Genomic DNA, 24,098 nt, shown 5'->3' on the forward strand with positions numbered 1-24,098 from the left:
ACTTGACTTGATGAATTTCAGTGTTTCAGTGTGCAGAAGACAACCATACATTTTTTTCTGTTATGTAGAGTCAGCATGGACAAGAAAAAGCCAGAGCTTCTCAATTTACTTAATGCAGCAAAACTGATGGGGAAAAAACATTTTGTCTTCCTCCACTCCTTCCTCCTGACTGTAAGTACAATATTTACCATCACTTGTATTTTGAGAATGGTTTACTGTTTCAGTAGTAAACCCTTTGTCTGAGATCTGTATCTATGGCTGCTAAAGTTACTGCTTGACTATTAACCATGGTAACGGTATCTGACATTCTTCTTGAGTATCCTTTGATAGAGTATTAGTGTCACGGGAGTGGAAGGGACTCAGGCGCAGACTGAGGTAGCACGGTTCAACGACACTTTATTAATCACACTGGTGCGCTATATACACATGAAGGGGTGGGGGGAAACACCAGGGTCCCGGGGATCAACAGGCTGGGGAGACACACTTCTTCGCACTCGCTCTGCTCCTCGTCCAAACAGTCTCCACACAAGCAGCTCACTCTCACTCACGGGGTCCAGGGGTCACAAAAGGGCTGATCCAGGTAAACCTATTTACACAGACGAGGGTAAGTCGAAGGCAAACACGGGAACAGTAGAATCGCAAAGAAGCCAGGCAATACTAACGAGAGTTACTCAATATTCCAGCGACGAATAGCTCAGAGCCCCAGCCTTAAGAAGAGCCAGAGAACTGCAAATCGCTCGAGATCAGCTGCAGGTGCGTGGGCCAAGGGCAGGAGCCCAATCAGAGCTCCGCCCAGGCAGACAGGTAGGAGAGAGAGAGCGAGAGAAAAACAACAAACACTTGTGGCCACACTGGGCTGGCCGGGGAGGGACAGGGAACATGACAATTAGATTACATTTCTTAGGTAAATATCCCCAACTATATAACGCCTTGGGTGTCCCCTGCAGTCTCAAATGAGCGTGAGAGACTCACAACTAATATTACATCAAGATTGAACAGATTCATCTGAATTTAGCTCTGCACTTAGGTTATAAATTAAACAAAAAATTAATTTTCCCTTTTTAATGAAGGAATCTGATTTGACAGAATGGTGGGTCAAATCAGGTTTTTTGTGCTGCTTTTGGGAATGACAGGTTAGTAATTGTATTTATGTTCCTTTAATCCATTTTATGGTGTGTTTTTTTTTGCCTAAGTGATCACTCAAAGTTTTTGGATCAGAAATAAAATCTTGCAATCTTGGAAAACATAATTTTCTGCTTTGCATTTTATTTATTTGTGTTTTTTTTTTCATGTACAGGTGTGACTGCTCGGGTTGTCAGTAAGTTTGTGTCTTCTCAAAACCTTCTCTAAAGATTTGACTTTCATCAGTTTATCCTCAATTTATATCACATTTACACATACATATGAGTAAAGACTGAAAGCCTGTGATGAATATGTTTTATATTTATGTTTGCAGAATATTAACCATACAGGCCTTTTCTATATTTTTTCATGATCTACCTAATTGCTTCTTAGGACCTCTTTACCCAACATCTGGAACTGTAAGCTCTGCGGTAGATGATGGAAGTTCTCCAAAGATTACCCTGCTAAGACCTTTTTTCTATTTTGGGAGGACATATAACAGCATTTATGTATGTAAAATTAACAGTAACAATTAATTTACTACATTTGTACCATAAAAATATTTAGCTGTCTAATTAAACTTCCTGCCACTAATTACAATATAAAACCTGGTTTGCAAAACAAAATCTGAATCTGTTTATCTAGATGTTGTGACAGGAAATATTCTTTTCTTTTCAATTTTTTTCAGGTCAATCATAATGGACACTTAACATTTACTCGTCCACTAAGTGAATTTATAAGTCAGAGGTTCCCACAACGTATCAGAGACATCATCGCTCCATTCTGGACAGATTTAGACAACAGAGGAAATGGTCAGATCTACTACAACCAATACACCAGTGGCAGTGTTCTCCAGCAAGCTACACGGGACATCAATCAATACTTTCCAGGACTCAACTTTAATGCCAACTGGGTCTTTGTTGCAACATGGTTTGAGGTGGCCTATTATCCCACAAGCGGAACAGTAAGTCAGCTTCCAAAATTTGGAATTAAATTATGTGCTTATGTGTGATGTATACGTGAAAGTCTGTTGCCTACTAACTCAGGAACCGTAGGTTAGTGTAATCTAGTGTCATCTTCCAGACATAAAGACATGAATTCCTGTGACAGATTTCGTACAAAGATTCTTTTTGAATATTGTGCTTTTTTTTTTTTTTTTTTTAAAGTGATACCTGAAGATGACCTAAAGCATTTCATACTAAGAAACTAAGGTGGTTAATAGTAATTATCTGAAATCTAGACCATTGAAATTGAAGCACAAATTATGAATTAATACATTTGATACAGTGATACATGAAAAGTGTATCATAACAAAATTAGGTGTAAATCCAGCAGAACACTGATCAAACAGAACATATAGTAAACTGAATTCATATTTTCCAGCGCACTACTGTCCAAGCTGTGCTGATCTCTGGAGGCCAATATTCATTTGTGCTGATGAACTACGGTATAATAGCCTCAACAACACTGAGGATTCAGGTCAGACCTACTATAGTCAATGCTCTGCATAGTTACTAATGAAAAAACATTCATTATTTCTAAATGCATTAATCATATTCTTGTGACTCACATTTGTAGGCTGGTTATGATACAATTGGCTCCACTCACTATTATGTCCTCCCTGGATCATTCACCAGTGCTGCATCAGGGAGTAACTCAAATTTTCGCCTTAGCAGCAACGTCAATGAACCAGGTCGCTGGGCCTTCCGGACAGACCATGGATCAACAGGCTGCACTTTTAATGGTAAGACTGAAGGATACAGAAGGCAACTGCTTCTGCAACCTTTATGTTAGATATCATTACAGTCATTTGCAACTGTAATAGGCAAGGCTATTTGGTTATTTCAACACAAGCACTGCATGCAAAGCAGATGACAAAAACTGAAGTAGATGCGGTTTCTCAGTACATTAGAGTTGGAACCTTTCATGCATGAATTATGACAACCTCAATCAGGATTTTTTTCTTAAGTATTTTATTCATATTTAGGCATGAAAAAAAAGATTTTTGAACTTGTATGTGCATTTTGAACTTAATTTTTTTAAACGTACGTTTTTCATGTTTTTTAAACATGGCAGGGTATGGACTGACAAATCAGTGTCATAGTGGTTTATGTGCAAGTATACCATCAACACTGACACAAATACAAGAAAACAACCTTTGAATAGCTGTCCACTGTAGTGACCACCAATGTTCCCCCTAATTTTTCATGTGTCTAAGCCAGGGGTCTGCAACCTTTTACACCCAAAGAGCCATTTGGACTCAGTTTCCACGCAAAAGAAAACACTGGGAGCCGCAAATACTTTTTGACATCTAAAATGAAGATAACACTGTATATATTGTTTTTTACCTTTATGCTTTGTGTGAACAACTAAGGTGTGTTGCTTAGGAAATCCATGAAGTGCTACAGAGAAAATTACATTTTATTTATGTAATCAACACATTTTGAACTCTTAAAGAAATATAACAAAAGGAAAGCTGAACTAAAATGATCCATGTAGCAAACAAAAACTGTTGTCAGCCACCACCCTTATATCGCCTTTGGGCTGTTGGAGCCTTGACCTGACTTTTAAAAAATAAAAAAGCACTATTCTGCTGAAAAATTAAAAATAGATATTTGCAAAATTCTGCCTAAATATGTATTTTACCAGGTTAATGCGTGCGGTGGGGCGTGGTCTGCAGCGCTGCTGCAGGGGAGGCGGACGCACCTGAGCCACACCCGCAATCACGCCTCGCTGCCTTTACGTCTGCGCTATCTGTGCTGTTGTGTTGTTGGTGGTGTATGTCGGGCTGTGAGGTGAAAAGCTATAGCCGGCTGTATGCGTACAGCAAACGTGTGTGAAAAGTGGTCAATAAAGAGATGCTGAAAAGCGTGTTCATGCAAACATCGTCGGTCTGCCGTGATATGTTTACAATAAGACTTATGGTCCCGAACCTCTGCGCACAGCGTCTGCTAATCGGGGCTGTACGAAGTCAGTTTACGCAGGACTGTAAGCTGTCATCTGTCAGGCGTGAGCGGTGTTTGTCTTTAACATAGTTCATGGTGGAGCTGCTGACATAATGTGGATCCGAAGATCCATAATTGGCCTACCTGGGGTTGAAAGTCTCGATAAATGCACGGCGTTTCGGCGGGTACACCGGCTTCCGCGAGTGTGACTCTTATTTTGAGCGATGAAAAAATAATAGAATATAATTTTATTTTTATATTTCAATATCACAATAATCTTCCAATTTAGAACTACAAGTTAAAAAAAAGAACTAAACACAAATAAAATACACTTCAGCTAAATACTAATTTATTTTCCCAAACCACGCGGAGCCGCAGTATAAGGACTAAAGAGCCGCATGCGGCTCTGGAGCCGCAGGTTGCCGACCCCTGGTCTAAGCGAACATACAAACTCCCTGAGCAGTCCCTTGGACCACTGTGAGCAACAGCAGACGTGTGTACTGTGGTCACGCCAGCATCGAATTCATCCAGGTTACATGGTTAATTAAAATAATCAAATTACAGAATTTACATTTATGTTAGACTACTTTTAATTGACTGCTTTAGCCCACTTACAATGAAAATTAAAATAAAATCTTGTTCATGACCTGTGTAGTATGTTAACACTATTGGAAGTAAACATAACTTGAACTCCAATTTTGAAAACACAACTTTCATTTTTTTTTTCTTTTTCTTTCTTCTTTTTTTTTTTTTAATATAAAGCTCTGACTTATATTATGAGTATGAGTCTGTGGTCTGGGAGAGAGTCCTGTAACTCTGTCTGCAAAATACAGTATATAATGACCAATGTTGGGCAATTAATTATATAGTTATTTCTTCAAGAAAGTAACTGAGTTATGCAAACAATGTTCTTTGCAGCTCTTTACCTAAAACTGCAGCCAAGACATTTTTTTAAATAAACATTTCAAACTATTTACAGAACTATCAGGTGTTCTGCATCAAATTTGATGCCACACAAATTATTTGTGCCACTCCAAAAAATTATTTCTGTACAATATGAGATAAAGGAGAACATCACAAGCCTGATGCCTGCAGGCCTGACAACAGGAGATGTATCACTCCTATAACACCTGTAACATTTAGCAGTCACCTCATTGTTCTGACACACACAAGAAAACTATTGACTACACTACACACTAACTACACAAGATTTGCGCTAAACGTCGCAAATCTCTCACATCTCAAAACACCGCCGTCACTCCTAAAACTTCCCCCCTTCCTAAACAACTAAATGCCATGTTGCCATATCATCTTTTGATTGGTTGACATGGTACATTTTTTGACCAATAGGAAAGGGTGGGGGGTTTTTGGTTTTGGTTTTGCTCACAGGCGGAGAGTGCTTTCAAGTGTTTTCCTTATAAAACACGGTTTTTACTACTGTCTGGACATTTAACACAAGGCATAAGGGACATTTCCTTTTATTCTTTTTAAGGTGAATTAGTGCAGCTGGGTGCTTCATTCTGGAGTGACAGGACCTGTGCACAGAAGTGCACATGTATCTCAACAGGGCTGCAGTGCCGCAAGGAGCCGTGCTCCTTTTCACAGATCTGCAAGCCAGCTTCCTTCCAGTTCTCCTGTCAGACAGTGCCAAGAGGAACCTGCACCATAAGCGGTGATCCCCATTACTACACCTTTGATGACACAGTGTTTCACTTTCAAGGCACTTGCACGTATGTTCTCTCTGAGCAATGTAATAGTGGACGGCCCTACTACAGAGTAGAAGGCAAAAATGAGCACAGAGGCAGTACTCGAGTCTCTTGGACACGACTGGTGAAAGTGCATGTCTACAATGACACAATTGAGCTTGTCAAAGGACGCCGTGGTCAGGCTAAGGTTGGTCATTTTTATTCTGGATAAATTCTACACTTTATGACCAGATGTACTTTTCTCACTTGATATATTTGCTGGTCTTTTTTTACAGGTTAACGGGAACTTTGCATCCACTCCATTCTCCCTTAGCAATGGCACCGTGCAGGTTTATGAGTCTGGTTTTTCAGTTTTTGTCAGCACTGACTTTGGTTTAGTGGTGTCTTATGACACAAATCATTATGTCCAGATCAGCTTGCCCTACACTTACCAGAATGGTACATGCGGTCTTTGTGGAAACTTCAATGGCATTGGTAGAGATGACTTTCAAACTCGTGACGGTGAGGTTGTGAGCTCTGATGTGGTTTTTGCTAACAGCTGGCAAGCATCTGGGGATGATAAGCCTGGTTGTGGGCCACAGTGCGGAGGTCTGGACTGTGCTGTTTGCACTGTCGAAAAGACAGCATTGTACAGCAACACTGACCACTGTGGTATCCTCAGCAGTAGGTCTGGACCTTTCACGGCTTGCCATCAGCAACTTCCTCCACAGTCCTTTGTGGACAGTTGTGTGTATGATCTGTGTGTAGGAGGAGGGTACCGACCTATTCTCTGTCAAGCCCTAAGTGTGTATGCAAGTCAGTGTCAACAAAGTGCTATTCAGCTACCAAGTTGGAGGACACCTGGCTTTTGTGGTATGTTAATCACTTTTTTTTTTTTTGCATTATTTCAAAATATTATTGTATTAAAATTCCACCGATGTAAATATCGATGTTGTTCTGTTATTCCTAGAAATCCCATGTCCAGCCAACAGCCACTTTGAGTCTGAAGGCACAGGATGTCCACCTACCTGTGTTAATCCCAACTCTACCCATAACTGCCCTCTACCTCCCCAGGAAAGCTGCATCTGTGATTCAGGCTACATCCTCAGTGGTGGGGTCTGCGTCCCTCATGCTGAGTGTGGCTGCAGCTTTGAGGGCCGTTACTACCGCTCTGGACAAACTGTAATACTAGACGAAGACTGTGGGAGACGTTGTAGCTGCAGTTATGGCTCCATGACTTGCCACTCTCATGGTTGTGGCCCACTTGAACCATGCAGGGTGGAGGATGGAGAAAGAGGATGCAGACCAAATAGCTATGAAACATGCTGGATCAGAGGCCCGGGGTCATATCAGACATTTGATGGCCTGACATACCATTATCCTGGGGCGTGTCGATTGACACTTGCCAAAGTTATGGGACTGTCCAGTCACCCACACTTCATGGTGACAGCAGAAAAAGTGCCAAGAGGCCAGCAAGGTTTTGCACGAATTCTGCATTTTGAAGCAGAGGGGATACACGTATCTATGGAGATGGCAAATAACAGTAAAGTGAAGGTAAGTGAATGGAACACTTACTTAAAATTATGTTCTTCCTTTAATATTTTTTTATGTGTACACGGACACAATACTGTTTAAGTCTTGTTAACTGCAAAAAACTGGATGATCCTGCAGGTTAACGGTCAGCTGATCAGGCTACCTTTCAGCACTACATCCAACCGAATCCAGATCTTCCACAGCAGCATTTACAGTGTCATCATTCGCACCTCCTTTGGTGTAACTGTGCAGACAGTCTGGCCTCACTTTGTCCGTGTCACTGCTCCTGGTGTCTACAATGGTTCACTGGGTGGACTCTGTGGTAATTACAATGGTCATCCACATGATGACTTCAATACACCCAACGGTGTCCTGGTCAACAGTTCTCAGGACTTTGGAGACAGTTGGCGAGATGGTTCTCTGGCTGCTCACTGCGTGGAAAGCATGAACCAAAATTCTACAACTAATTACAATTCTAGTGAGTACTGTGGCATTCTCAGCTCACCAGATGGGCCATTTGTACCCTGTTGGTCTGTGGTCGACCCAAGGCGGCAGGTGGATGTATGTGTGGAGATCATGGGGGGCTCTAACAATCCAGCATCAACTCTGTGTGGCGTCCTACGAGATTATGCACTAATGTGTCAACAGAAGGGTGTTGCCTTAGGACAATGGAGAAATGCAACTGGCTGTGGTAAGCATTCAACTGTTTTTGAATTAATTCTAGCCATGATCTCCAAATGTTTAAAAATGCTTTTTTATGTTAACCTGTTTGTTTTTCTCCAGCACTAACCTGCCCATCAAACAGCCATTATGAACTCTGTGGAACCTCTTGTCCTTCTGCTTGCCCCAGCCTCTCTTTCCCCTTCACTTGTGATACTGTGTGCCAGGAGGGCTGTCAGTGTAACAATGGTTTTATCCTCAATGGTGACCAGTGCGTTCCACCAACATCTTGTGGATGCTATCATCAAGGACGCTATCACCAAGGTGGTGAGCAGTTCTGGGATGGTGAAGAATGTCAGAGCTTGTGTACCTGTAACGGCGCTACAGGGAATGTCCACTGTACTCCCAACTCCTGTGGGCCCCGGGAGTCCTGCCGTGTGGTGGAGGGCGAGTTTGGCTGCCATCCCAACCCTCATGGCACCTGCTCTGCTACTGGAGACCCTCACTACATCACCTTTGATCGTAAGGCCTATGACTTCCAAGGAACCTGTCGCTATGTTCTGGTGACCCTATGTAATGCCACTGATGAGCTCAATCAGTTTTCCGTGGAAGCTAAGAATGAGGCATTGAATGGGCTTCCACTTTCAATAGTAGCTGAAGTTTTTGTGAATGTCTGGGGCTACGACGTGCATATCTCAAGGGACAGAAGAGGTTTGGTACAAGTAAGTAGTTAGTGATAGTTCTCATTCGATGATTGTTATGAACAATTTCAGGTGTATGAAGTAAATGGCAGCTACATATATTTTAGGGATATTTTTACTGCTGTGAATGAAAAAAATAACAATTAAAAAGTAGAAAAACTACCCACTGATTTTCTTTGCTTATCTCTTCTAGGTGAATGGAGTAACTAGAAATTTACCTATTGTCTTGAATGAAGGTAACGTTTCTATCTACGCAACAGGATCTCGTATACTTGTCAGCACTAATTTTGGCTTGAGTGTTACCTATAATGGATATAGTGCAGTGTTTATCTCCGTACCACCAAATTACAGGTACAATTCCCACCCATCAAAGCTGCAGTAATTATTGTTTGACATGCTCTAAAAACAGGATAATCCCAGCTATATAAATAATTTATTTACTAATAATTTATCCTTATGAAACTAACACAAGAACTATTGCTAACTGTTGTCATCAACAGAGAAAAAATATGCGGACTTTGTGGAAATTTCAATGGAAATCCAAATGATGAATTTCACACACCATCTGGAACGATAGTCACATCTCCAGATGAGTTTGGGAGATCCTGGAAGGTGCCAGGCAACTACACGTGCAATGATGGCTGTGGCTCCTCCTGTCCACAGTGTGCCAATGAACAGCCTGCTAGAGATCAGTGTGAGGTGATACAGGCAGCTGATGGGCCCTTCAGTTTCTGCCACGAGGAGGTGGACCCGGCACCATATTTCAACGACTGCGTGTTTGATGTATGTTTGTCAGGAAATCAAGGCCACGATCTCTTGTGCAGTGCCATTGAATCATATGTCAGTGCCTGTCAGTCTGCTAATGTTCGAATCTATCCCTGGAGAGAGAACACCACCTGCAGTGAGTCAACATGTCATGATATTTTATTTATATCTAAATGTACAAGAAATTTGCTAACCAATTCAGAAATAAAATGTCCAATAATTTTACAATACTCACTATATCCACACTGTATTACATTTAAAGTGGTATGTCTGACTAGTGCCATTTGTCACGTTTCTCACTTATTAAGCACTGGACTGTCCAGCCAACAGCCATTATGAGCTATGCGGTACTGACTGTGGCCACACCTGTGCCAGTAGCATTGATGAAACCTGTGAGCAGTTCTGCTCTGAGGGATGTTTCTGTGATGAAGGCTTCATCAAGAGTGGGACCAGGTGTGTCCCAGTGGAAAGCTGTGGCTGCCAATATGATGGATTCTACTATGATGTAAGACATATTAAAGTCAATAGTAAATACTCTTTGAAGTAATTCCCTTCAAATCAGCAGAATCAGCAGACTTGCCCTTCTTACATTTAGAAAGCTTCGTGAAGTGTTTTGGACTGTGACAAAGCTTAAAATTCAGAAATATATTTTAAACAAACAACAGAGTCTATTATAGCTCAGTAATAATGTGGTAATATTGAGGTAACAAGGTGGAAACAGGAAGATAAAAACTAGAGATATAGCAAATAATTGCCACTTCATTTCCAGAGTAATAACCAAGTGATCTAGTGAGTACTATTACATTTAAATCTATGTAATAACAGACCATAAATTATAAGTGATAATATGGATACAAATGTATGTACATGAGCTTAAAAAAACCAATTAGTAATAGTATAGTCACAATCACTAGCAATAAAACACATTTTTATATATACTAACCTCATAATAATACGGTGATAAGATACTAATATGATTTTAAGTTTTAATGTATTGGGATACCATTACCATATTACCATAATGCTGGAATGAATCCTGCCTCATCCACCAACATTCTTTTTTGTTTGACAACAGTATCACCGTAAATATTATGTTTAAATCTGATATCTTACCTGGAATCAATGTTGGTTTCTGTTCAATAACCAAGAAACAAGCCTACAAAATGCAAATTGACGTTACCTGGAAACATGTGGTAGTTTAGGTCTAATAACCAGGAATCAGGGCTGCAAAATGGAAAAAAATGTTAGTTCCATGTTAATAACCAAGTAAAATCCAAACCAAATGAAAAGCATGATGAATACCTGGAAACGTGGTAGTTTCTATGAAATAGCAAATAATAGGGGTTGCAAAATGCAAAACTACAGTTTATAGTTTCATATAACTGAAATCTTAGGATCACAAAAAAGGTCTTCATTTGCTATCATATATTCAGCATAGCTATTATGACTGTTTTATATTACACCACTAAAAAGAAAATAATTAATATGTAGCCATACAAGCAGAATGATGGTCTAACTCTTTAAACTGCAAAATTTTTTTTTGGGGGGGGGGGGGGGGGGGGGGGGGGGAATCTGTCCCTAAATAAATGAACGCATTAAACAATCAGTTGAAGATTATACAGCTACATCACAACAATTAAATACTCTGTTGCTCTGTCACAATATTTAGTACATTAATAGTTGCAGTTTGCAGTGATCTAGCAATTACTGCACTAAATCACCTACAATTAATGAAAACAAAATCCTTCAAAATGGTATTTTAAGAACTATATTTGTTGTATCAATTTGGCTATGATTTGGTGTGGCGTGGTTCACAGGCTGGCGAGTCCTTCTGGACAGACGGTTGCTCCCAGAGATGTGAATGTCACGCTCCAAATGACCTGCGATGTTCTGCCTCATCTTGCACTCCTGAACAGCAGTGCTCCATCAGAGACGGCCAGCTGGGCTGTTACAATGCTACCACCTGCGCAGTATCTTTCAAAGGTATCGTGTACATTTTCCCTGCTATGCAGATGATCTCCAGCTCTGTTAAGGAAACCATAAGACTAAACTGTAGGAATGTCTTAAAGACATAAAGACATGGATGATCTTCAATTTTCTGCTTCAAATTCAGATAAAGATAAGATTATTGTACTCAGCTATAAAACTCTTACAAACATGATGTCTAACCAGATGCACACTCGGACTGGGATTACCGTGGCCTCCAGTGGAGAGAAATGTTTGAGCTGTTTTTGACCAGGTTATGTCCTTCAGTGCTCATATTAAACAAATAAGTAGAATGGCTTTCTTGCATTTATGCAGTATCTCTAAAATTAGAAAAATCCTATTTCAGAGTGACGCCAAAAAATTAGTTCATGCATTTATTACTTAAAGTCTGGCCTACTGTGATTCGTTATTATCCAACACGTTCTCACTCTCAAAGCGTAACATTTTATGCTACGTGACAAATCGTCAACATATTATGTTTTTGGACACCCAACACGTTCCTAAATGACGAGATCGGAAAAATGAGGGAATATGAGAACCGTTTGGTCTCAATCTACACATGTTTGCTCTTTTTCTCAACATCGCTTGGGAAAACACTATTTCATGTGTTACAAAAGCAGTTTTACCCCGGTTCTTTTATTCGTCGAGGCATCCAGAGACGGAACCGGAACTCAGTAGTTATTTCACAAAACCTTTATTCATCTTTATTTAAGCATGCACTTCTAGAAGGGAAGACGAGGCCGATGTCCCTCTGCAAAATCTTCACCCCTTTGTTAGTTACAGCCAGCTTTATAGAGGCGACCCCATCATAAAACCCCCCCACGGTGTGCTGCAAACTCTGTGTCTGTGTCTATGTGCACGAGCACGTGAGTGCCTACATGTGCGTGTTTATGTGAGTGCTCGTGAGTGACTGTGTACGCATACCTGTGTGTATGTGTGTGCACGTGAGTGAGTGTCCGTGACAGTTAAAACACTGTGGGTGTAGGTGACTCCCTAGAGGTCATAAAAACCCATCTCCCTTTCAGACCACAGTTATCCAGTTACAAATGTTGAGACCCCACCCAGGTATCCTCTGGGAAATTTCCACTTGTGGTGGACCACTGGAGGGCTCCACTCACACCCAGTTCTCAGGAAGTGTTGTTGCTGTGTTTTGGAGGGAAAAGAGTTCAGTTGTGTGGTGATAAGTAATAAACGAGCAGTGTCAATCGAGAGCTCTCGTGTCGTCTGTGTTTACCTCCACATTGGTGACCCCTGACTTGAACATGTTGCAGTCCGATGGTGGCACCGACTCCGCTCTGGATGCATCAGCAGCCGCCAGCCCTCTGCCTCCGGCTGCAGCTACGTTTGCTGTGGCGCTCGTGCTGCCGGACTTTTGGCTTCACGATCCCCCGTCGTGGTTCATGCACGTGGAGGCTCAGTTCGCCCTTCGTGGCATCTCGGCTGACGACACGAAATATCACCATGTAGTGGCTTCTCTCGACCCGCTAGCCACCCGTCGTGCGTTGACTCTCCTCCGGGACCCACCCACCCGAGGGAAGTACGCCGCCCTTAAGGAGCTTCTTCTTCGGCGCTAGCGCTCCCTGGCTGAGGACGCGGATCGTATTCTCCTGGCTACCCGCACTTTCCACGATCACGACCTAGTTCCAGCTTCGCCGGCGACGCCTTCCACTCCCCCACTGACCTGCCCCGACGTCTCCGATCCTTCGCTGACGGCAAAGATCGTGGCACAGCGACACCACGGACGGGACCTCTGTTTCTACCATCAGCGTTTTGGCGCCAGAGCGCGCCGCTGCCTGCCGCCTTGTGCTTTTCCGACCCTGGGACATGGACCCCGCCAGCGCGCTGTAGCGGCCGCGACCGCTGGCGACAAAGAAAAACTGCTCTTCATAGAATACTCGCGCTCTGGGAGACGTTTCCTGGTCAACTCCGGCTCCCAGAAGAGCCTCCTTCCCCCGTCCGGAGCCGACAGTTTAGCAACGGGCTGCGGACCGCAGCTTATTGCGGCTAATGGCTCTCCCATCGCAACGTTCGGGGAAAGGTTCGTGACTGTTTGTTTTCATGGTCGGGATTTCCAATGGAACTTTGTTGTTGCCGCTAGCTCTGTACCTATTTTGGGCGCCGATTTTCTTTGTGCCCATGGACTGCTGGTCGATGTCGCTAACAGACGCTTAATCGATGCACTGTCTTTTTCTTCAATACCCTGTTTCACTCGCGCCATCGAGCCCCTGAATCGGGCTAATTTAGTGACTTCAGGGAATGTTTTTCAGCGTTTGCTCTTGGAGTTCCCTTCACTGACTGTTCCTAATTTCTCGAACACGGCAACGAAGCACGGGGTTGAACATTATATCCCGACGGTCGGTCCGCCGGTGTTCGCACGCGCGCGTCGCCTCGATCCCGCGAAACTCTCCGTCGCTCGGGAAGAGTTTGCCACAATGGAGCGCCTCGGCGTAGTGCAGCGCTCGAATAGTGCCTGGGCTTCTCCGCTACACATGGTGCCCAAGTCAGATGGTCGGTGGCGGCCGTGTTGGGATTTTCGCCGTTTGAATAATGTCACGGAGAACGACCGTTACCCCATTCCCCACATCCAGGATTTTTCCGCCCACCTCGCCGGCACCTCGATTTTTTCTAAAATTGACTTGGTGTGGGGGTATCACCAGGTTCCCGTGCGCGCCGAAGACGTCCCCAAAACTGCCGTTATTACCCCTTTCGGCCTGTTTGAATTTTTGCGCATGCCTTTCGGCCTGAAGGGTGCCGCCCAGACTTTTCAGCGGTTGATGGACTCTGTTTTGCGCGGGCTGCCCTTCGTCTTCGTGTACCTTGACGATATATTGGTGGCCAGCTGCTCTGAGAGTCAGCACGCGTCCCATCTGCATCAGGTTTTCCAGCGCTTGGCGGCACACGGCCTGATCGTCAACCCCTCCAAGTGCCAGTTCGGCTTGCTGGTTCTGGATTTCTTGGGCCACCGCATTTCCGCTGACTGTGTGGTTCCGTTGCCAGACAAGGTCCGGGCCGTTTCGGCTTTTCCGCGTCCTGCGTCCGTTAAAGCGCTGCAGGAGTTCTTGGGGATGGTCAATTTCTACAACCGCTTTCTCCCCAGAGCTGCGCACCTGCTGCAGCCTCTCTATGCTGCCTTGAAGGGTAAAACAGCTAAGGACCCGATTGATTGGCTCCCTGAACGCATCCAGGCATTTTCTGGGGCCAAGACCGCGCTGGCAAACACCGCCCTGCTGGCCCACCCGTTTCCGTCGGCGGAGATTGCGTTGACCTCCGACGCGTCGGACGTGGCAGTGGGCGCGGTGTTAGAACAGCGGGTCTCCGGTGTCTGGCAACCGCTCGCTTTTTTTAGTCGCACGCTTAGGGACAGTGAGCGCAAATATAGCGTTTTTGACAGGGAGTTGCTGGCCCTGCAACTCGCGACACGGCATTTTCGGTTTTTTCTCGAGGGTCGGAGCTTCACCGCATACGTCGATCATAAACCTTTGACATTCGCGATGTCCAAGGTCTCTGATCCGTGGAGCGGGCGCCAGCAGCGCCAGTTGGCAGCCATTTCAGAGTTCACAACTGACATTCAGCACGTGGCTGGTAAGTCCAACTGCGTGGCTGACTGTCTATCCCGTGTGCTGGTCTCTCCCGTTTATGTTGGCATAGACTTCGAGGCTATGGCCGCTGACCAACAGGCCAACCCGGATGTCCTTGCCCTTCGGTCTGCGCAAACGGGCCTTGTATTGGAGGACAGACCCGTGTGGAACGGCGGGCCCAGCCTGCTTTGCGATGTTTCCACCAGCCGTCCACGCCCTGTAGTCCCCCTTTCGTGGCGTCGTCGCGTTTTCGCCCTCTCTCATCCAGGCGTCCGGGCCTCGGTCAAGCTGGTCAGGTCCAGGTTTGTTTGGCCGGGCCTTCGTAAATCAGTGAAAGAGTGGGCAGCCGCGTGCATCCCATGCCAGCGTGCTAAGATTCATAGGCACACACAGGCGCCCCTCGAATCCTTCCGCGTTCCAGGGAGGCGTTTTGATCATGTGCATGTGGATCTGGTTGGTCCTCTGCCTCAGTCACAAGGTTTCATGCACCTTTTGACTGTAGTGGACCGCACAACCCGCTGGCCTGAGGCAGTGCCTCTGGCGTCCACTACAGCAGCAGCAGTGGCCAGGGCATTTTTGTCAACGTGGGTTTCGCGTTTCGGTCCCCCCACCGACATCACCTCAGACAGGGGCCCCCAGTTCGTTTCCGAGCTTTGGTCTGCCATGGCTGACGGCCTGGGGGTCAAGGTCCACCGAACCACTGCGTACCACCCGCAGGCCAACGGGATGTGCGAACGTTTCCACCGGTCGCTTAAGGCCGCGTTCCGTGCATCTCTCACAGATGGCAACTGGGTTGACCGCCTTCCATGGGTTTTACTGGGGTTGCGCTGCGCGGTTAAAGAAGACCTTGGGGTTTCCCCGGCTGAACTGGTCCTCGGTCAGCCCCTCAGGTCCCCGGGGAATTCTTGCCTGAGAGCCCACCCCCGTGCTTCGCTCCATCTGTGCTGTCTCTCCGTCCCCCAAGAGACTCGTTTTCTCTTCCTGGCACAGTGCACCATTGTGTCCCCGACACCTTTGTTCCAAGGTCGTTGGACTCCTCACAGTTTGTTTTTGTCAGGCATGACGCTCATAGGCCTCCGCTGCGTCCACTGTATGACGGCCCCTTTAGGGTTATTCAACCGGGCCGGAAGTATTTCCTTTTGGATTTTGGGGGTCGACAGGAGGCTGTTTCTATTGACAGACTTAAACCAGCACATGTGCTTCGGGATGATCAGGTGGTGCCGGCTCAGGCCCCCCGCCGTGGCCGCCCGCCTTCCACTGGACCGGACAATCCTGCTTCTTCCTCTGGGAGCGCCCCCCACCTGGCGGGGCCCAAGCTGTCTTCAGTTTTTCCTGACCGCCCATGCCAGCCTGGCCCTCAGGCTCGTTTCCCCTCCGCCAGCTCTCCACATCCCCGGTTCAGCCGTTCTGGACGTTTAATTAAAGCGAGGGTTCTGGACTAGGGGATGACCCTACTGGGTGTTCGGGGGGGGGCATGTGTGGTGGACCACTGGAGGGCTCCACTCACACCCAGTTCTCAGGAAGTGTTGTTGCTGTGTTTTGGAGGGAAAAGAGTTCAGTTGTGTGGTGATAAGTAATAAACGAGCAGTGTCAATCGAGAGCTCTCGTGTCGTCTGTGTTTACCTCCACACACTCAGCATTAACTCCTCTTTGTCTTACTTTCACAGTTCAAGTGGGGGAGGTGTCTCCTACAATCTACTCCTAAGTTCATGACACAGTCAGGCCTTTAATACATTGAGGGCAGTGTCAGCGTCTCTACAATAATTCTACATTCTATGTTAACACATTTCTAAACTCTAAAATAAGCTAAACATTCCTACACATGCCATTAAAGTACTGGTTAAGATTAGGAATAACGTTATGGTTAGGGATAAGGTTAGGTTTAGGGCTGGAATAAGGGGCTGGAACGTCTATTACCGCAGGACCATCATTCCACTTGATTTCATCCATAACCCGGCGCGTACCATAAGAACACGGAAGGTCACCTTTCGTGTTCCTCAGGAACGCCATGGGACGTGACAAAACGTCGGGATGTTACGCCTCGGGAGTGAGAACGGTCTGTATTATCAGATTTTCCCAAAAACTCACTGAAAAGCATTGAGTTGATCCAAAATGCTGCAGTACGGAAAGGGACTAAAAAGAAAGAACATATTTCTCTTATACTAGCTTCCCTTCTTTTGCTCCCTGTTAAATCCAGATTCAAATTATTTTCCTCATATATGTCTTGAACAATCAGGCCTCATCTTATCTTAATGAAATCATAGTGCCGTATCCTCCCAACAGAGCACATCTCAGACTGCTGTTAGGCATTGTTGGATTGTTGCAGTGTTCTCTCTGTTATTTTAGGGTCTTTTAGTTTACAATATAAAGTGCCTTGAGGCAATTCCTGCTGTTATTTGACAGTACATGAAAAAAATGTAAGGTTTGAAAGTTTTTTCCTAAAGCTTTATGAACGTAAATGTCTGGACATTTAACACAAGGCATAAGGGACATTTCCTTTTGTTCTTTTTAAGGTGAATTAGTGCAGCTGGGTGCTTCATTCTGGAGTGACAGGACCTGTGCACAGAAGTGCACATGTACCTCAACAGGCCTGCAGTGCCGCAGTGAGCCGTGCTCCTTTTCACAGATCTGCAAGCCAGCTTCCTTCCAGTTCTCCTGTCAGACAGTGCCAAGAGGAACCTGCACCATAAGCGGTGATCCCCATTACTACACCTTTGATGACACAGTGTTTCACTTTCAAGGCACTTGCACGTATGTTCTCTCTGAGCAATGTAATAGTGGACGGCCCTACTACAGAGTAGAAGGCAAAAATGAGCACAGAGACAATACTCTAGTCTCTTGGACACGACTGGTGAAAGTGCATGTCTACAATGACACAATTGAGCTTGTCAAAGGACGCCGTGGTCAGGCTAAGGTTGGTCATTTTGATTCTGGATAAATTCTACACTTTATAACCAGATATACTTTTCTCACTTGATATATGTGCTGGTTTTGTTTACAGGTTAACGGGAACTTTGCATCCACTCCATTCTCCCTTAGCAATGGCACCGTGCAGGTTTATGAGTCAGGTTTTTCTGTGTTTGTCAGCACTGACTTTGGTTTAGTGGTGTCTTATGACACAAATCATTATGTCCAGATCAGCTTGCCCTACACTTACCAGAATGGTACATGCGGTCTTTGTGGAAACTTCAATGGCATTGGTAGAGATGACTTTCAAACTCGTGACGGTGAGGTTGTGAGCTCTGATGTGGTTTTTGCTAACAGCTGGCAAGCATCTGGGGATGATGAGCCTAGCTGTGGGCCACAGTGCGGAGGTCTGGACTGTGCTGTTTGCACTGTAGAAGAGACAGCATTGTACAGCAACACTGACCACTGTGGTATCCTCAGCAGTAGTTCTGGACCTTTCACGCCTTGCCATCAACAACTTCCTCCACAGTCCTTTGTGGACAGTTGTGTGTATGATCTGTGTGTAGGAGGAGGGTACCGACCTATTCTCTGTCAAGCCCTAAGTGTGTATGCAAGTCAGTGTCAACAAAGTGCTATTCAGCTACCAAGTTGGAGGACACCTGGCTTTTGTGGTATGTTAATCACTTTTTTTTTTTTTGCATTATTTCAAAATATTATTGTATTAAAATTCCACCGATGTAAATATCGATGTTGTTCTGTTATTCCTAGAAATCCCATGTCCAGCCAACAGCCACTTTGAGTCTGAAGGCACAGGATGTCCACCTACCTGTGTTAATCCCAACTCTACCCATAACTGCCCTCTACCTCCCCAGGAAAGCTGCATCTGTGATTCAGGCTACATCCTCAGTGGTGGGGTCTGCGTCCCTCATGCTGAGTGTGGCTGCAGCTTTGAGGGCCGTTACTACCGCTCTGGACAAACTGTAATACTAGACGAAGACTGTGGGAGACGTTGTAGCTGCAGTTATGGCTCCATGACTTGCCACTCTCATGGTTGTGGCCCACTTGAATCATGCAGGGTGGAGGATGGAGAAAGAGGATGCAGACCAAATAGCTATGAAACATGCTGGATCAGAGGCCCGGGGTCATATCAGACATTTGATGGCCTGACATACCATTATCCTGGGGCGTGTCGATTGACACTTGCCAAAGTTATGGGACTGTCCAGTCACCCACACTTCATGGTGACAGCAGAAAAAGTGCCAAGAGGCCAGCAAGGTTTTGCACGAATTCTGCATTTTGAAGCAGAGGGGATACACGTATCTATGGAGATGGCAAATAACAGTAAAGTGAAGGTAAGTGAATGGAACACTTACTTAAAATTATGTTCTTCCTTTAATATTTTTTTATGTGTACACGGACACAATACTGTTTAAGTCTTGTTAACTGCAAAAAACTGGATGATCCTGCAGGTTAACGGTCAGCTGATCAGGCTACCTTTCAGCACTACATCCAACCGAATCCAGATCTTCCACAGCAGCATTTACAGTGTCATCATTCGCACCTCCTTTGGTGTAACTGTGCAGACAGTCTGGCCTCACTTTGTCTGTGTCACTGCTCCTGGTGTCTACAATGGTTCACTGGGTGGACTCTGTGGTAATTACAATGGTCATCCACATGATGACTTCAATACACCCAACGGTGTTCTGGTCAACAGTTCTCAGAACTTTGGAGACAGTTGGCGAGATGGTTCTCTGGCTGCTCACTGCGTGGAAAGCATGAACCAAAATTCTACAACTAATTATAATTCTAGTGAGTACTGTGGCATTCTCAGCTCACCAGATGGGCCATTTGTACCCTGTTGGTCTGTGGTCGACCCAAGGCGGCAGGTGGATGTATGTGTGGAGATCATGGGGGGCTCTAACAATCCAGCATCAACTCTGTGTGGCGTCCTACGAGATTATGCACTAATGTGTCAACAGAAGGGTGTTGCCTTAGGACAATGGAGAAATGCAACTGGCTGTGGTAAGCATTCAACTGTTTTTGAAGTAATTCTAGCCATGATCTCCAAATGTTTAAAAATGCTTTTTTATGTTAACCTGTTTGTTTTTCTCCAGCACTAACCTGCCCATCAAACAGCCATTATGAACTCTGTGGAACCTCTTGTCCTTCTGCTTGCCCCAGCCTCTCTTTCCCCTTCACTTGTGATACTGTGTGCCAGGAGGGCTGTCAGTGTAACAATGGTTTTATCCTCAATGGTGACCAGTGCGTTCCACCAACATCTTGTGGATGCTATCATCAAGGACGCTATCACCAAGGTGGTGAGCAGTTCTGGGATGGTGAAGAATGTCAGAGCTTGTGTACCTGTAACGGCGCTACAGGGAATGTCCACTGTACTCCCAACTCCTGTGGGCCACGGGAGTCCTGCCGTGTGGTGGAGGGCGAGTTTGGCTGCCATCCCAACCCTCATGGCACCTGCTCTGCTACTGGAGACCCTCACTACATCACCTTTGATCGTAAGGCCTATGACTTCCAAGGAACCTGTCGCTATGTTCTGGTGACCCTATGCAATGCCACTGATGAGCTCAATCAGTTTTCCGTGGAAGCTAAGAATGAGGCATTGAATGGGCTTCCACTTTCAATAGTAGCTGAAGTTTTTGTGAATGTCTGGGGCTACGACGTGCATATCTCAAGGGACAGAAGAGGTTTGGTACAAGTAAGTAGTTAGTGATAGTTCTCATTCGATGATTGTTATGAACAATTTCAGGTGTATGAAGTAAATGGCAGCTACATATATTTTAGGGATATTTTTACTGCTGTGAATGAAAAAAATAACAATTAAAAAGTAGAAAAACTACCCACTGATTTTCTTTGCTTATCTCTTCTAGGTGAATGGAGTAACTAGAAATTTACCTATTGTCTTGAATGAAGGTAACGTTTCTATCTACGCAACAGGATCTCGTATACTTGTCAGCACTAATTTTGGCTTGAGTGTTACCTATAATGGATATAGTGCAGTGTTTATCTCCGTACCACCAAATTACAGGTACAATTCCCACCCATCAAAGCTGCAGTAATTATTGTTTGACATGCTTTAAAAACAGGATAATCCCAGCTATATAAATAATTTATTTACTAATAATTTATCCTTATGAAACTAACATAAGAACTATTGCTAACTGTTGTCATCAACAGAGAAAAAATATGCGGACTTTGTGGAAATTTCAATGGAAATCCAAATGATGAATTTCACACACCATCTGGAACAATAGTCACATCTCCAGATGAGTTTGGGAGAGCCTGGAAGGTGCCAGGCAACTACACGTGCAATGATGGCTGTGGCTCCTCCTGTCCACAGTGTGCCAATGAACAGCCAGCTAGAGATCAGTGTGAGGTGATACAGGCAGCTGATGGGCCCTTCAGTTTCTGCAACAAGGAGGTGGACCCGGCACCATATTTCAACGACTGCGTGTTTGATGTATGTTTGTCAGGAAATCAAGGCCACGATCTCTTGTGCAGTGCCATTGAATCATATGTCAGTGCCTGTCAGTCTGCTAATGTTCGAATCTATCCCTGGAGAGAGAACACCACCTGCAGTGAGTCAACATGTCATGATATTTTATTTATATCTAAATGTACAAGAAATTTGCTAACCACTTCAGAAATAAAATGTCCAATAATTTTACAATACTCACTATATCCACACTGTATTACATTTAAAGTGGTATGTCTGACTAGTGCCATTTGTCACGTTTCTCACTTATTAAGCACTGGACTGTCCAGCCAACAGCCATTATGAGCTGTGCGGTACTGACTGTGGCCACACCTGTGCCAGTAGCATTGATGAAACCTGTGAGCAGTTCTGCTCTGAGGGATGTTTCTGTGATGAAGGCTTCATCAAGAGTGGGACCAGGTGTGTCCCAGTGGAAAGCTGTGGCTGCCAATATGATGGATTCTACTATGATGTAAGACATATTAAAGTCAATAGTAAATACTCTTTGAAGTAATTCCCTTCAAATCAGCAGAATCAGCAGACTTGCCCTTCTTACATTTAGAAAGCTTCGTGAAGTGTTTTGGACTGTGACAAAGCTTAAAATTCAGAAATATATTTTAAACAAACAACAGAGTCTATTATAGCTCAGTAATAATGTGGTAATATTGAGGTAACAAGGTGGAAACAGGAAGATAAAAACTAGAGATATAGCAAATAATTGCCACTTCATTTCCAGAGTAATAACCAAGTGATCTAGTGAGTACTATTACATTTAAATCTATGTAATAACAGACCATAAATTATAAGTGATAATATGGATACAAATGTATGTACATGAGCTTAAAAAAACCAATTAGTAATAGTATAGTCACAATCACTAGCAATAAAACACATTTTTATATATACTAACCTCATAATAATACGGTGATAAGATACTAATATGATTTTAAGTTTTAATGTATTGGGATACCATTACCATATTACCATAATGCTGGAATGAATCCTGCCTCATCCACCAACATTCTTTTTTGTTTGACAACAGTATCACCGTAAATATTATGTTTAAATCTGATATCTTACCTGGAATCAATGTTGGTTTCTGTTCAATAACCAAGAAACAAGCCTACAAAATGCAAATTGACGTTACCTGGAAACATGTGGTAGTTTAGGTCTAATAACCAGGAATCAGGGCTGCAAAATGGAAAAAAATGTTAGTTCCATGTTAATAACCAAATAAAATCCAAACCAAATGAAAAGCATGATGAATACCTGGAAACGTGGTAGTTTCTATGAAATAGCAAATAATAGGGGTTGCAAAATGCAAAACTACAGTTTATAGTTTCATATAACTGAAATCTTAGGATCACAAAAAAGGTCTTCATTTGCTATCATATATTCAGCATAGCTATTATGACTGTTTTATATTACACCACTAAAAGGAAAATAATTAATATGTAGCTATACAAGCAGAATGATGGTCTAATTCTTTAAACTGCAGAATTTTTTTATTTTTTTTGGGGGGGGGGGAAATCTGTCCCTAAATAAATGAACGTATTAAACAATCAGTTGAAGATTATACAGCTACATCAGAACAATTAAATACTTTTTTTCATGCAGTTCTGTTCCACACATATATTGAAATTGTGGCATTTAGCATCTGTCCTTTCTGTGGGAGAAAGATCAACAGCTACGACTAGTTGCTCTGTCACAATATTTAGTACATTAATAGTTGCAGTTTGCCATGATCTAGCAATTACTGCACTAAATCACCTACAATTAATGAAAACAAAATCCTTCAAAATGGTATTTTAAGAACTATATTTGTTGTATCAATTTGGCTATGATTTGGTGTGGTGTGGTTCACAGGCTGGCGAGTCCTTCTGGACAGACGGTTGCTCCCAGAGATGTGAATGTCACGCTCCAAATGACCTGCGATGTTCTGCCTCATCTTGCACTCCTGAACAGCAGTGCTCCATCAGAGACGGCCAGCTGGGCTGTTACAATGCTACCACCTGCGCAGTATCTTTCAAAGGTATCGTGTACATTTTCCCTGCTATGCAGATGATCTCCAGCTATGTCAAGGAAACCATAAGACTAAACTGTAGGAATGTCTTAAAGACATAAAGACATGGATGATCTTCAATTTTCTGCTTCAAATTCAGATAAAGATAAGATTATTGTACTCAGCTATAAAACTCTTACAAACATGATGTCTAACCAGATGCACACTCGGACTGGGATTACCGTGGCCTCCAGTGGAGAGAAATATTTGAGCTGTTTTTGACCAGGTTATGTCCTTCAGTGCTCATATTAAACAAATAAGTAGAATGGCTTTCTTGCATTTATGCAGTATCTCTAAAATTAGAAAAATCCTATTTCAGAGTGACGCCAAAAAATTAGTTCATGCATTTATTACTTAAAGTCTGGCCTACTGTGATTCGTTATTATCCAACACGTTCTCACTCTCAAAGCGTAACATTTTATGCTACGTGACAAATCGTCAACATATTATGTTTTTGGACACCCAACACGTTCCTAAATGACGAGATCGGAAAAATGAGGGAATATGAGAACCGTTTGGTCTCAGTCTACACATGTTTGCTCTTTTTCTCAACATCGCTTGGGAAAACACTATTTCATGTGTTACAAAAGCAGTTTTACCCCGGTTCTTTTATTCGTCGAGGCATCCAGAGACGGAACCGGAACTCAGTAGTTATTTCACAAAA

The 24,098-nt window shown here is 43.8% G+C and overlaps 1 protein-coding gene across 1 annotated transcript; it reads left to right on the forward strand.

The window, feature by feature from the left end:
- The first annotated feature begins 1,126 nt into the window (after positions 1-1,126).
- Positions 1,127-23,496, forward strand: LOC148101762 (IgGFc-binding protein-like). The gene is made up of 23 exons (XM_087845185.1): positions 1,127-1,133; positions 1,516-1,631; positions 1,811-2,086; positions 2,506-2,601; positions 2,701-2,866; positions 5,560-5,960; positions 6,049-6,625; positions 6,723-7,306; positions 7,424-7,976; positions 8,069-8,667; positions 8,840-8,997; positions 9,147-9,547; positions 9,720-9,916; positions 11,229-11,394; positions 17,489-17,889; positions 17,977-18,553; positions 18,651-19,234; positions 19,352-19,904; positions 19,997-20,595; positions 20,768-20,925; positions 21,075-21,475; positions 21,648-21,844; positions 23,239-23,496. Exons 1-23 carry the CDS (start codon positions 1,127-1,129, stop codon positions 23,494-23,496), a joined length of 8,025 nt encoding a protein of 2,674 aa, XP_087701311.1.
- The last annotated feature ends 602 nt before the right edge of the window (positions 23,497-24,098 follow it).

Source organism: Neolamprologus brichardi, chromosome 8 (genome assembly GCF_056152115.1).
Source record: "Neolamprologus brichardi isolate AB-2024 chromosome 8, ASM5615211v1, whole genome shotgun sequence".
In the NCBI taxonomy this organism is placed as follows: domain Eukaryota; kingdom Metazoa; phylum Chordata; class Actinopteri; order Cichliformes; family Cichlidae; genus Neolamprologus; species Neolamprologus brichardi.

Bases quoted from the DNA above. Each gene is read 5' to 3' on its own strand.
- LOC148101762 (XM_087845185.1), top strand. The intron at 19,235-19,351 runs GTAAGTGAATGG...ATGATCCTGCAG, and splicing joins CAAATAACAGTAAAGTGAAG to GTTAACGGTCAGCTGATCAG. The intron at 20,596-20,767 runs GTAAGTAGTTAG...TATCTCTTCTAG, and splicing joins ACAGAAGAGGTTTGGTACAA to GTGAATGGAGTAACTAGAAA.